Genomic DNA, 15,423 nt, shown 5'->3' on the forward strand with positions numbered 1-15,423 from the left:
CTCAAATATTTGGCATTCTAGTATTGGTTAGTTTTCTTATAAATGAATTGTTTTAATAATTTTATTGAGGTATAAGTCATGTACCATAGAAACTATGAAAGTGTATAATAATTCAATGGATTTTATTATATTTACAGTTTTTCACCATCACCATAATCTAATATCAAAATATCTTCATCATCCCAAAAGTCCATTACTGTTCACTCCCCAGTCCCCTCTTTCTCCAGTTTCTCACAACCACTTACCTATTCAGTCTGTATAGATTTGCCTCTTATGAACATTTCATATGAATAGAGTCACATCATGTGTGATCCTCTCTGTTTGGCTTCCTTTATTAGTACAATGTCTTTAAGGTTCATCCACATTACAGCACATATCATGATTCATTGCCTTCTATTGCTGGCTAACATCGCATTGGTTGGACATACCACATTTCATTTATCCATTCATCAGTTGATGGACATTTGGCTTGTTTCAATTTTTGTCTATTATAAATAATGCTGCTATAAACACTTTTGTACAGATATGTGCATGAATATATGTCTTCAGTTCTCTCCACCATATATCTACAAGTATTTACCTAGATAATATGGATGACTCTATGTTTAAAGTTCTGGGAAGCCACTAAACCATTTCCCAGAGTAACTTTACCATTTTACGTTCCCACAGTGATGTATGAGGGTTCCAATCTTTCCATATCCGGCCCAAGTACTTATTATTTCTGCTTTTGTTTTTATTTTTATCATCCTAGTAGGTGTGAGGTGCTATTGTAGTCTAGATTTACATTTCTCTAATGACTAATGATGTTTCGTGTGCTCGTTAGCCATTTGTCTATCTGCTTTTGGAATAATACCTGTACAGGTCCTGGGACTAATTTTTAATTGATTTTTAAATTATTGATTAATAAGAGCTCTCTGCATAGTTTAGGTACTAGACCCTTATCAGATATATACTTTGAAAATATTTTTCTCTATTGTGTGAGTCGCCTTTTCACAATTTGTTTTTTTTATTAAAGATTGCAAACATACATGATAACAAAAAATGAAGATACTGAATAAAAATTTCAAATATACATATATATGAGAGCAAAAAAGGATATAAAATAAACAAAAATTTATGTAACAGACTAATCGAAATACATTATTAGTTTGATATGATCTTCAAACATTATGTTCTTTCTCATTTTCTTATATTTTTGAAATAATGTAATTATAAATAAAACAAAGTTACATATTGTAGTTGAGAAATTGTCCTCAAAATTTTATGATTTATAAGCTCCTAGGTTTTGTTAATTGATAAATATCATATGCTTATTGACTGTACCACTTACATTTTCTAACAAAACTTCCCACAGAAAAAAATACACTTATATTTGAAATCCAAAAGCAACTAAAAAAAATTCACATTTTTAAGATCAAATTTTTCTGTTTCTATTTTATTATATCCCATACTTATTTTAATTATACTTTACAAGCATAATGATAGAATTTAGCACCAATACATATGCAATATTCTTCCCAAACGAATGACTATGAATTAAGTCAAGCATGTAATTTAAAGAAATCATAAGGTTGCCAGAGAAACTATCAATATTAATATGCCAAATGTGCACAATCCGACCACATTCATGCCCATGTTTCTCATTTAATAGTGCACACATATAAGTAAAAACATACCCCCCACACATATACACAATGCATATTTTCTACAATACAATGTATACTTAGGTATAATAAAACAGTGCAGTGATGTGTGGAACGTTGGTGATTTGTATAATTTGAGAAAAAAAATATCATCTTTGAGGGAGTTGGAGAATTTGTAATATGTACCAGATACTAAATGATATTAATGATTAAGTATAGTTATAATAAAATTTACTTAAAAATTAATATTCATCATCAGTAGAAAATAGGTACAAAGATATATTGATAACATAACAACATTTGTCTTAACAAATTTCCAACCAAACAAGCTGTAGTGACAGAAAAGGAAGTTTGTAGAAAGCAGAGATGAAAGAGGAAAATGACAGATGGACCTTAATACTTTTCATACTACTCATATATACAGATTTCATAAATTCTCAAAGAAAAAAGCAAAGAAAATGAGAACCAAAATCACTCATCAATTTGGTAGACCAACATATAGCGACAAGGATTAATGTATTGATAAATTTTAAAAATATAAAATGTAAAGTCTGAGATTTAGCTTGGTAATGCTGCACCTGCCTACCAGAACAATGTGCCGAGTTTAATCCCCAGCATCAGAGGAAGAAAAAGAAAAAAGAAAAAAAGAAGGAAAGAGGAAAAAGAAGCATATGTACTTTCTGACATACTCAATAAATTAAAAATAAATTATTTGTTATCTCTTCCTCTTGAATTGTTCCCTTCACAAGGATATAGTGAACTTCTTTGTCTCTTTCAATCAGTTTAGGTTTGAAAATTACTTTGTCTGTGAATAAGATTGCTACCACTGCTTTTTTTGGGTGGGAGCTCCTGTTACATGAAGTTTTCTGTCCTTTCACTTTCAGTCTATGGGCTTCTTTTTGCACTAGATGTGTCTTGTATACAACATATTATTGGATTTTGCTTCTTAATCCACTCTGCTGGTCTATTTCTCTTGATTGGTGAATTGAGGCCATTAATATTGATGGTTATAATTGATATGTACTAACTTATTATTATCATGTTTTGTTTTGTTTTGTTTTGCCTTCTTTTAGTTTCTTGGCTTGCCTATTTGATTTGCTCTGTTGAGTCTCATTGTGTTGCTACCTTCATTGTCTTTTTCTAGGATATTGTTTAGAATTTGTTGTAGTGCTGGTTTGGTGTTCATAAAGTTTCTCAGGTGTTCTTTATCATGGAAATATCTTATTTCCCCATCCATTTTAAAAGAAAGTTTTGTGGGATACATCAGTCTATGTTGGAGGTTGTTTTCTTTTAGTACTTGAAATGTCTCATTCCAGGCTCTCCTTAACCTAAGGAGCAAAATCTGCTGTGATTCTGATGGGCTTTCCTTTGCATGTAATTTGTTTCTTGTCTCTTACTGCTTGTAGTATTTTGTTCTTCAGTTGGGTTTCTGGGATCTTGATTATTATATGTCTAGGTGTAGATTTTTTTTTTTATCACCGCTAGTTGGAGTCCTATATGCCTCACTTATCTGTATGTCAAATTCTTCCCCTCTGTTTGGAAAGTTGTCTATAATTAATTCTGTGAACAGCTTTTTTAAGTCATTTGCATTTTCTCCTACGACTTCTTGAATTCCTATTAATCTTATGTTATTCTTCTTTGTATCATCTAAGAGTTGTTGTATCAATTTCTCATGATCCCCTACTGTTTTTAAGAGACCTCTCTTTGCACGGTCACTGACTGCAATTTTATCTTCTATATCTGAGATTCTATCTTTGGATTCTTTTATTCTTTTGTGAACACTCTCAATGGAGTTTTTAATCTCCTGGATATCTGTTTGAATCTGTCCTATGGATTCCATTTCTTTCTTGTATTGGGCATTTATTGTTTCCAATTCTTTCTTATGCTGGGCATTCATGGCTTCTATCATGGTCCTGAGCTCTCATCTATTTTCCTCTCAGTTTCTGTTCTAGAGTCACGAATTATAACTTTCATTTTGCTCGTCATCTCTATGATTATCTGGGAAATTACTTCTGTTTTATATTTCTCTAGAGCCTGATTGATCTGTTTTGTTACTTCCTATGCTTTGAGTTCAGGGTGTCTTGATGATTCACTATCAGGCTTTTCATCCTCATCTGCCCCACTGTTTGCCATTGGTGAACTGGAAGTCAGTCCCTGTATTTTCCTTAAGCATTTTCTCATTTTTACTACTGTTGTTGGGTTGTCCTTAGTTTAACCTTTAGGTTATTACTTAAATCTTCCTGATATAGTTGGGCTCCAGCCCATGGTTCTGTAATGACTTATAGACATTCTCATTTCCATAATACCAAAGAAAACAGCTCATTGAATCAATTACAATCCTTTATCCTAATTGACACAATCAGCACCACAATATAATGAAGCAGCACAATTTGCAAATTGACCACTTATGGTAGTCATCAATATATTACCTTCAAACCATGTGAATTAAATTAAAATCAAGAAGCAATCCAAAATATGCTTACAATGAATAAACTTTTCAATAAGGATATTTACCATTTACAATGGGGGCTTAAAACAAAGTTAAGACAAGAGGAGTAGATAAGTAAAAGAATTAGAGAAGGTTTCATATGCAGCCAAAAGATGTAGAATGACCAGACAATTGTCAGTAAATTGTTGAATTCACAAAGAACAAAATAGAAGTATAATAACCCTTGAGTGAGGTAGAATAACATAAGAAAAGAACATAAAGAAAAGAGAAAAAAATAATAAAAGAAGAAATCTGAGTTAGGACAAGAGCAGAAACAAAAAGGGAGATGAGGGACACTATAGTGGAGTAAGAGACTGAGTTAGAGAAAGAAAATAGAAAAAGAAAAAAAAAGAATTTGCAGAGTGGGATGAAAAAAAGAAAGAAACAAAAGTGAATTTGAAGGGCCTCTTTCAGATTATATCACTGCTGTCATAATATACAATATGTGCTGCCATTTGCAGAGCCGAGTCCCCTGATCTCAACTAGCTGGTGGCAGAACCCCACAACACAGACTGAGCTCGGGCTGCAAGACCCAGACTGGGTTCCCCGACCTTCTAAAGGGCTGAACTCCACTCAGTTCTACCGTAAGTTTCCCCCACCACTTCTTTAAAGATGTTCAAAGTTGAAAGTGCCAGAAAATACTCTTTATGACCACCTCTGCCTCTACAGAGTAGGTCCGAAGACTGGTACAATCAGTAGGTCTAAAAGCGCAATGGGGAAGGTTGGGGGGATTCAGGGGTGCCTGGGTGGCTACCTTTCTAGCGCTGAAGATGACGGCAGCGGCACCAGCAAGGGAGGGCACGGCCAAGAAGACCCTCTGGCGCTAAAGATGGCGGAACACAGCCTGCAGGGGAGGGAATGCAGAGAAGACAATTTGTTTTTGAAACAAGATCTTACTATGTAGTTCAGTCTGACTCAAATTCACAATGATCCTCCTGCCTCACCCTCCTGAGTGCTGGGATTACAGACATTCACCAACACACCTAGCCTCACAATTTTTTAATGACAGTCTTTCTATGCAGCCCAGGCTGGCCTTAAACTCCCTCCATAGTACAGGTTGGTCTGGCACTCATGATGATCCTCCTGCTTCAGCCTCCAGACTGTTGAGATTACAGATGTGTGCTACCACTCCCAGCATCCTTTCACTTTTTTGATGCACAAAAAATCTCAATTTTGATAATGTTGAATTTATTTATATCTTGCTTGGTTGTTTATAGTTTTGGTGTCATATCTAAAAAATAATTGCCTAATCCAAGAACACACAGATTTATAACTATATTTCCAAGAGTTTTAATGTTTTACATCTTACACTTAAATCTATGATCTCATTTGAGTTCATTTTTATGTATGATGCAAAGAAAGAAAACAGGGGCTGGGGATTTAGCTGAGCGGTTTGGTGGCCTGCCTTGTAAGCGCAAGGACCTGAGTTCAATCTCCGGTACCAAAAATAAAAAAAAAAAAAAAAAAAAAAAAAAAAGAAACCAACTTCATTATTTTGGATGTGGATACGTATTTGTCCTAGCACCATTTGTTGAAAACACTATATTTTTCCCCTGGGTAAATTATAAATATTTTTTAAAATTTCAGTTTCCATTGTTTGTTGCTTGAATATAGAAATAAAATTGACCTTCATATATTGATCTTGTGTCCTGAAATCTTGCTAAAGTTACTTACCTAGTAGATTTCTTATAGATTGTGTTGTATTTTCTTTTTTTTCTCATTGAGTTTATTGGTAGATTTTAGCTATACAGTACAGTTACATTCATCATTGGGATCTTGTACCTTTACATGACAGGTCTTGGTTCTCATTTTTTCCCCTTACCCCTGCCCTCCCTTTACCCAGATTCTGTTGTATTTTCTACTTTGGTGGTCATGTTATTTGAAAATAAAACAATTTTACCTTTTTCTTTTCTTATTTCTTCCTTTCTTATCTACATGACTTTTATTTCATTTTCTTGTCGGATTGCACTGGCTAGAACTTCCAGTAAAGCTGAATAAGGGCAGACATTCTCATCTAGCCCCTCATTTTAGAGGAAAGGATTCAGCAGTTGCTGTGTCAACTATGTTTTCATAATACTTTCCTTCATGTTCAGAAAGTTTTCTTGTATTCCTAGCTTGTTGAGAGTTTTTCTTGGAAATGGATTTAGAGTTTTGTCAAATGCTTTTTTTGCTCCTACAGAGATAATAATCGTGGCTTTTTAATTTTGTGTTTATTAATATGGCTAATTACTTTGCCTGATTTTCAAATGTTAAGCCAAATTTGCCTTGCTAGATACATTCTCCTTTTTGTATATTGTTAGATTTTATTGGCTAAAATCTTCAAATATTTATGAAGGGCTTTGATCTGCATTTGTCTCATCTTTTTCTGCTTTTGTTATCAGAGTAATGAATGAAAAAAGAAATAGTCACTTCAACTTTCTGAAAGGGTTTGTGTAGAATTGGCATTAAATCTTTACGTATTTCGTAGGATTTACCAGTGAAGCTATCTGGCTCTGAGGTTATCTTTGTAAAAACATTTTAAATGCCAAATTCAAATTTTAATAAATTAGTACCTATTCTTTCTGAGTGAAATGTACATATTTTATGTCCTTCAAGAAATATTCCCATTTCATCTGAATTTCCAAATTAACTGGCAGAAGTTGTTCTGAACATTCCCTTAGTGCCTATTTAACATCTATAGAATCTGTAATCAGCCCTTTCATTCTTCATATTGGTGATTTGTGTCTTCTTTCTTCTTGTCCTGATTAGTCCGGCTAGAGATTTATCTGTTTTATTGATCTTCTCTGAGAACCAGCTTTCTGTTCCATTTATTTTTATATTTGTTTCTTTTCTAGTTCCTTGATTTCCTTTCTTCTACTTTGGGTTTAATTCATTCTTTTTGCTAACTTGTTATAGCGGAAACTGAGATCATGGATTTAAAATCTTTGAGGATTAATGTTACGTTTCAATTTGACTGGGCTAAAGAATACCTAGATAGCTCTTAAAACACTATTTTGGAGTGTTCTGTGAAGGCCTTTTTAGAAGAGATTAGCATTTGATGCCGTAAAATGAATAAAGATGATTCTCTCTCATCAGCAAGCATAGCCATCATCCAATATGTGAAAAGCATGAATAAAATAAAAAGGTGCAAGAAAGGCAAATTTGCTCTATCTGTCTAAGCTGGGGCATCCTTCTTCACTTGCCCTCAGACACTGGCAATCCTGGTTCCTGGTCCCTTGGACTAGGACTCATATTATTAGCTTCCCTGGTTCTCAAGTCTTTAGGTATGGAATAGAACTAAACCACTGGCTTTCCTGGACCTTTCCCTTTATATCAGTAAGGGTTCACTGTTCACTAGAGGAACAGAATATCTATCTATCTATGTATCTATCTATGTATCTATCATCTATCTACTTATCTATCTATCTATAGATATAAATATTTGATTTACAAGGTGCACTTGTAATGGCTGCCTGAAAAGTCAAGTTTGGAAGATTGCAAAAGGGCCACCTGCTGCATGCTGGAGAGCCAGAGAATCCAATCAAAAGTCAAAGGATTGGAGTTCACTGTGGAGTCTCATGTGAGTGCATATCAAGAAGATTAAGGGTCTGTGTTAAAAGGCTGAAGAATCTTTGTTGTAAACTTAGGATTAGACATCCAAAAGCAATGGCAAAGACTGGAGCTCCTCCAAAGAAGCAGAAGCAAGACTTCCTTCCTTTTTAAAAATGGTTCAATGGATTATTTATTGAACATATGTAAAGAACTTCCAAAGAATGAGAAAAAGGTAGACCAGGGTGATGATTTATGAGGTTAAAAATTTAAACTCCCTGGGGGGACCACAGGAATATAGATTTTCAGCCTTTCACCTTCAGATAAAAAACTTGGAGTAACAGTTTTACTTCAAAAGTACTCATGAGTACAATCTTAAAATTTCACAGAAGTAAAAAAATCGACATAAGCCAGCATAATGTGCAGGTAATTGCCTTATAAATTATTTATTTGTTTCATTTTTTTCTCATTACTGTGTGTTTGTTCTACCATCAAACACATGTAGACATGTCAATTTCAACTTTGTCTATGTGTTTTCCACTTTTCTATATCTACTAAGCAATCCCACAAGCATAAGAGAGTATATATATATTTTTTTTTTCTGTGACATCAGTTCCACTATACAATTGGTGGTTTCTTTTTTTCCCCCTCATTGAGTTTATTGGTGCATTTCAAGTATACAGTACAGTTACATTTATCATTGGGATTGTGTACCTTTACATGACAGGTCTTGCTTCTCATTTTCCCCCTGTCCCTGCCCACACTTCACCCCCTACTCCCCTCCCCATTTACAAACACTTTTTTCCATTTTTTCATTTTCTCTTATTTTTTCTTTTCCCTTATTACCTTTCGCCTACACTTCCCACTTTACCTACACCTTTAGCCCTTTTCTTCCTATTTCACAGTCAATTATTTTCTTTTCCCTTATTACCTTTCGCCTACACTTCCCACTTTACCTACACCTTTAGCCCTTTTCTTCCTATTTCACATTGTCAATTATTTCATTAGGATCTTATGTACTATTTACTCACACCAAAGAAACTATTCGGTATTTGCATATGTGTGACTTATTTATTTCACTTAGGAGTATATCCTCAATATCTATCCATTTTCCTATGAATGAATCTAATTTCTCATTCTTTATGGCTGAGTACTATTCCATTTTATAGAAAAATCACATCTTCTTTATCCAGTCTCCTGTTGATGGGCAAATGGCCTGTTTCCAAGTTTTAGCTATTACAAACTGTGCCGCTATAAACCTAGGTGTGCATATATCTCTGTGATATGATTCTTTTAATTATTTTGGAAAGATACCCAGCAGAGGTATGGCTGGATCAAATGGAACCTCTAGTCCCAGCTCTTTGAGGTATCTGCATATTGATTTCCATAGTGGTTGCACCAGTCTGCACTCCCACCAACAATGGAGAAAGGTTTCTTTCTCCCCACAACTCCGCCAACATTTGTTATTGTTTGATTTCTTGATAGCCGCCATTCTTTGTGGGGTGAGGTGGAATCTCAGTGTTGTTTTCATCTGCATCTCTCAAATGACCAGTGATGTGGAACATTTTTTCATATATTTACTTGCTGTTTTTACTTCTTTGAGAAATATCTGTTCCTTTCAGATGCCCATTTTTGAATTGGGTCTTTATATTTGGGTGGGCTGATTGCTTTGTGTTCTTTATATATTCTATATATATTATATATTTGTGTTCTATATATATTCCTTTGTCTGAGGAGCAGCTCATAAAATTTTTTTCCCCACATTGTAGGTTGTCACTTACTTCTGTTGATGGTTTCTTTTGCAGTGCAGAAGCAAAATGCAAAAATCCTTAATAAGATACTAGCAAACAGAATACAGCGGATCATCAAGAAGATCATACATCCTGACCAAGTTGGATTTATTCCAGGGCTGCAAGGATGGTTCAACATACATAAGTCAATAAATGTAATACACTGTATTAACAAAGTCAAGGACAAAAAATATATGATCCTCTCAATGATGCAGGAAAAGCTTTTGACAAAATTCAACACCCATTCATGATAAAAACCCTGCAAATATTGGAATAGATGGTCTATATCTCAACATAATAAAGGCTATCTATGAAAAACCAACAGCCTACATCATATTAAATGGCCAAAAGCTGAAAACTTTCATGTTAAAATCTGGAACAAGACAAGGATGCCCACTATCACCACTCCTCTTTGATATAGTTCTGGAAACATTAGCTACAGCAACTAGACAAAAGAAAGAAATTAAAGCAATAAAGATAGGAAAGGAAGAAATTAAAATGTCATTATTTGCTGATGATATGATACTCTACATTGAAGACCCAAAAAAACTCCACCAAAAGACTTCTAGACTTAATTGACACTTTTAGCAGAGTAGCTGGATATAAGGTCAACACCCAAAAATCAATAGTCTTCTTGTACACAATTAACAGAATCACTGAGAGAGAAATTAGGGAAACAGTTCCTTTCACAATAGCATCCAAAAAAGTGAAGTATCTAGGAATCAACATAACAAAAGAAGCCCTAAGACCTCTACACTGAAAACTACAGCACCCTGAAAAAAGAGATCGAAGAGCATGTAAGAAAATGGAAAGATATCCCCTGCTCCTGGGTAGGAAGAATCAACATAGTGAAAATGGCCATACTACCAAAACTGCTATACAGATTCAATGCAATGCCAATTGAAATTCCAATGCTATATTTCACAGAACTAGAAAAATGATTCCAAAAATTCATTTGGAACCATAAGAGACCTAGAATAGCAAAAGCCATCCTAGGCAACAGACACATGGCAGCAGGTATAACAATTCCCAATTTGAAACTATACTTCAAAGCCACTGTGATAAAACCAGCATGGTACTGGCAAAGAAACAGACCTGAGGATCAGTGGAACAGACTGGAAGACACAAAAACCACTCCAGATGTACTCAGCTACCTCATCTTTGACAAAGGAGCTGACCATCCTCAGTGGAGGAAAGATAGCCTCTTTAATAAATGGTGTTGGAAAAACTGGATCTCAACCTGCCAAAGATTAAAACTGGACCCTTATCTTTCACCATGCACTAAACTAAAATCCAAGTTGGTTAAAGATATAAATATTAAAACAGAAACACTAAACTTGCTGGAAGATAAGTTAGGCAGAACTCTTGAAGACATTGACTTAGGAAAAGACTTTATGAACAAATCGTTAGTAGCACGGGAACTAGCAGAAAGAATCAACAACTGGGATCTCATCTTATTAAAAAGCCTCTTTCCTTTTTTGATTCCACCCAAGCTATAAACATATTGATTGGTGCCACCCATACCCAGGGTGGATCTTCCACTTTAAGTAAATCCATCATCCACACCCAGAACTGTGCTAAACCAATCAGCCAGGCATTTCTTACTCAAGTTGACACCATAATTAACTATCACATCTTACAAGCAACAGATCATGGGACTTCTCAGCCTCCATCATCATGTTAGCCAGTCCTTCATAATAAAGACCTTTCTATAGATCTATATAAATCCTACTGGTTCTATTCTAGAGAAGTCTAAGACAAGACCTTTCTTATTCTCTTAATATGAGCATTTAATGGCAACCTGCAAATCCTGTTAAATTGCGTTTTCATTTTCATTTATTTCAAAGTACTTTCTAATTTTCCTTTTGATTTCTTCTTTGATTTATGGATTTCTTAGAAGTGTGTTAGTTTCCAGATATTTAGGTATTTTTCATAAATCTTTCTATCATTGATTTTTAGTTTAAATTCACTATATAGTCAGATCATGCATTTTGCCTAACTTGAATTATTCTAAATTTATTGAGACTTGTTTTGTGGCCCAGAATAAGGTATATTTTGATAAACATGGTCTATTGTGTATGTTCTTGGAAAAAATTATATTGTGCTGTTAGGTAGTGTGTTCTACAAACATCAATTAGGTTAAATTGTTTAGCAGTGTTAGCCATATATTCTAGATCCCTGCTGCTTCTCTGCCTAGCTTGTCCTATCAATTGTCAATGGATGAGAATTAAAATCCCTGACCACAATTATGGATTTTTTTCTACTTGCCATTATATCAGCTTCTACTTCATATTTTGAAGCTCTGTTATTAGGTAAATAAATGTTTGGCCTTATTATATGGATAAATTTACCTCCTTGGCACCATGAAAATGACCTTCTTTACCTCTGATGGTAACTTTGCCTTGAAATTTACTTTATCACATATTAATGTAGCCATCCAGATTTCTTTTGATTAGTCACATATATTTTCCACCTTCTTACTTTTAACCAATTTTGAACTTTCTGAAGTTATGCTTGTAGCCAGCATATATTTGGTTCTTGCTTCTACATCCGTGCTGAGAGTTTTGACCTTTTATTTGAGTAAACTATTTTACATTTTAAATATTGATATTAAGTTTAAATCACTTTGTTATTTGTCTTTTTAATTTTCCAGCTGTACTTTGTTTCCCTTTTGACTATTGTCTATTAATTTTTACAAAATATTGGGTTTCAGTGTGATATTTTGATATAGTGTATTTATTACAATATCCATTCCCTCTATTGCTCTCCCTTACATCCTCCCTTCTTCTTGCCTAATGGTCTCCCTTCTACTTTCATGTAAGGTTTTTTAGATTGCACGTATTACAGAAAACATGTGACATTTGTCTTTCTGAGTCTGGCTTATTTTGCTTAACGTGATATTCTCCAGTTCCATCCATTTTTCTGCAAGTGACATGATTTTATTCTCTTTATGGCTATTTCCTTTTGGCTGTCTTCTTTGAGACTAATTGCATTGACTATTTCTATGATTCTGTTTTATCTAATATTTATTATATTGTAATTTACTAACTATGTCATTTTAGTGACTACTTTGGGGTTTATTGTAGACATCTTTAACTTGTCACAGTCTACCTCAAAGGGGTATGTACTGCATCATGTATACTAAAAAGCTTTGCAATACTATGTGTCTTCTTCCCTCCCAACCTCTGTGCTATTGCTGTCATAGATTTTACATTTTATATATGTTATAAACCCCATGCTGTTATTATTTTTGTTTAAACAATTCACTGTCTTTTAGAGACATTTAAATACTATTTTTGGTGCTCATTTCCTTTGTGTGCATCTGTATTTGCATCTGTTATCATTCTCCTTCCATTTCCTGTAGTGTGAGTCTGCTGGTGACGTATTCTTTGAACTTTTCTATAACTAAAATGTCTTTATTTGGCACTCATTTTTTTTTTCCTGAACACAGAGCTTCACTATTTTGTTAAGGCTTAACTTGAACTCACTATGTAGCCCAGGCTGGCCTTGAAATTGTGGCAATCTTCCTGACTCGGTCAGCCAAGTGCCGGGATTACAAGAATGCAACACCACACCTGGCTGGCATTCAATTGTGAAAGATACCTTTCTTGATTTGCTTCGTGCTACTATATCAGAATACCACAGACTGGGCAATGTGTAATAAAAAGAAATGCATTGGCTTATGGTTCTGGAGGCTGAGAAGTCCACAACTGAGCCACTAGCATCTGACAAGGGCATTGTTGCTGCAGAGTCCAAAAGCAGATGGGCAAAAAGGGAGCAAGAAATCGAACTTGAACTCACAGCTTCAAGCTCTTTTACCACTGGCATTAATCCAACTAGAAGGTGGAGCTCTTGTGATCTAAACATCTCTTAAAAGTCCCACCTCTGAGCACTGTTGCAGTAGCAATTACATTCAAAAATGGGTTTTGGAGGGTACATTGTACCCATAACATTTGTGTCTGATGTAGAATCCTAGGTGACAATTTTGCTTTTTTCTCCGGAGTTGTAAAGATTTTGCTCCACTGTCTTCTCATTTGCATTGTTTACAGTGAAAAATCTTTCCTTTTTCTCTCTGTACATAATGTGTCTTTTTTCCCCCTGGCTGCTTGTAAGATGTTCTATTTATGCCACTGCTTTTGAGCAATTTGATTATAATTTGCCTAAGTGTAGCTTTCTTTATGTTTCTTACCCTTGGTATTTGTTACATTCCTTGGATGTGTGGGCTTGTCATTTTCATCAGGTTTGGAAAACCTCTGGCCATTAGTTTTTCAGATATATTTTTCTTTTGCCTCTCCTCTCCTTTTCTCCTTTAGTGATTCCAATTACATGTATATGAGGCCACTTGAATTTTTCCTACAGTTCACTGATTCTCTGTTCATTTTAAAATTCTGTTTTCTGTGTGTGTGTGTCTGATTTTGAATATTTCTATTGCTTTGTGTTCACATTCATGAAACTCTTCTTCTGGAATATCTGATCTATTAATCCTACTCAATGTGGTTGTTACTCACATGTTACAGTTTTCATCTCAATAAGGTTGATTTGAGTCTTCCATGTCTCTGTTTAACTTTTTTAACATATAGAATACAGTTATAACTATTTTAATGTCCTTGTTTGCTTACTTTAACATCCATGTCAGTTCTGATAATGATTTCAATTACTTGACTTACCTTCTTACTGGTTAGTTTCCTTCTTTGTTGACGCTAGATAATTTTTAAATGAATAACAGACATTGTGAATTCTACCTTGTTTGGTCTTTTACATGTCTATTTCCCCATAATTGGTGGTTCTCAACCAATAAGTGATTTGTTTGCCTGGAGATATTCTTGGTTGTTACAACTGGGGAATGCTATTAGCGCCCAATCAATAGAAGCTGGGTATGATGATAAAAGTCCTGCAATGCACGAGCCTGTAATCCCAGCTACTCTGGATGCTGAAACAAGAGGATCATAAGTCCCAGGCTAGCCTGGGCAATTTAGCAAAACCTTGTCTCAAAATAAAAGTACAATTTAAAAAAAAATTTTTTTTTTTTTTTTTTTGGTATCAGGGATCGACTCAGGACCTTGCTCAAAACCCAGTAATGAAACAAAAATGAATGAAAGAGAAAAGGGGAAGGAAGAAAGACAGAAAATAAATGGGGAGAGAAGAGGAAGAAAACTAAAGGCAAAAGAAGAATTAGGAAAAACTAAGGAAAGAAAGAGAAGAAGCTAGAGGGTGGGAGTAAACTCAGGAGGAGCAGACATTTCAGTGGCGACTACGATCATGCCCAGGGAACTCCTGCCAAGAAGGAGGAAGGTGGGTACAGACCCCAGAGAAATGCTGAGCATCCAGGCGTGACAATATAGATGTGTGTATCTCTTAGAGAGGCCATCTGGTGCTTTTCTCAGAAGTTATGTGTCCCTTGGCAAAGGACCTGACGCCTAGGGCTTTTGGGAGGAGGCAGATTGGCTCACCGGCCAGGCAACAGCTGGGTACCCTTGGGTCCCCTGCCCGAGAGACAGCCGCCATCCACACCTAGCTGCCTAAGAGACAAGGAAGGTGTTTACTCAATGTCTGAATGTCCTCAGAGGACGCGGCTCTCAGTTACACAGCAAACAGCTGGCTCCTGAGAGGATGCGTCCTGCGCGCCCCGACCTGGCGGCTCCAGCGAGTTAAAAACCCGACCAAATGCTTCCTCCACCGTCATGCCCCACTCCGGGGTGGGGGGTTCTCAACTACAGCTGGGACCTGACAGGTAACTTTTGAAAAATGCTCGTTCTGATCAGTCTCCAGAACGAAGACAAGGCTTTCTGTCGCCGGGGCTTGTGCAAATTGGTTTCAGACTCTGCCACCCGCTGCAGCAGACAGCGTGTGACTTCCCAGGGCGAAGCCATTTCCTGGCGGGATATCGGGACAGACTGGCTGTGGCGCAGGGCCCTGCCAGCCGGCCCCAGGAGTAGCACGAGCTCACTCCGCCCAGGCGTGTCGCCGCCCTGAG

General features: G+C 35.7%; 1 protein-coding gene across 1 annotated transcript in view; it reads right to left on the reverse strand.

The window, feature by feature from the left end:
* Apln (apelin) overlaps positions 1-15,132 on the reverse strand; it is a 36,208-nt gene extending 21,076 nt beyond the window's left edge. The window contains exon 1 of the mRNA XM_033760509.1: positions 15,034-15,132. Coding sequence (XP_033616400.1) covers positions 15,034-15,132 — 99 coding nt within the window. The remainder of the gene's footprint in view (positions 1-15,033) is intronic.
* Positions 15,133-15,423: the final 291 nt, after the last annotated feature.

This window comes from Fukomys damarensis, unplaced genomic scaffold (genome assembly GCF_012274545.1).
Source record: "Fukomys damarensis isolate Sample0158 unplaced genomic scaffold, DMR_v1.0_HiC HiC_scaffold_39, whole genome shotgun sequence".
Taxonomy (NCBI): Eukaryota; Metazoa; Chordata; class Mammalia; order Rodentia; family Bathyergidae; genus Fukomys; species Fukomys damarensis.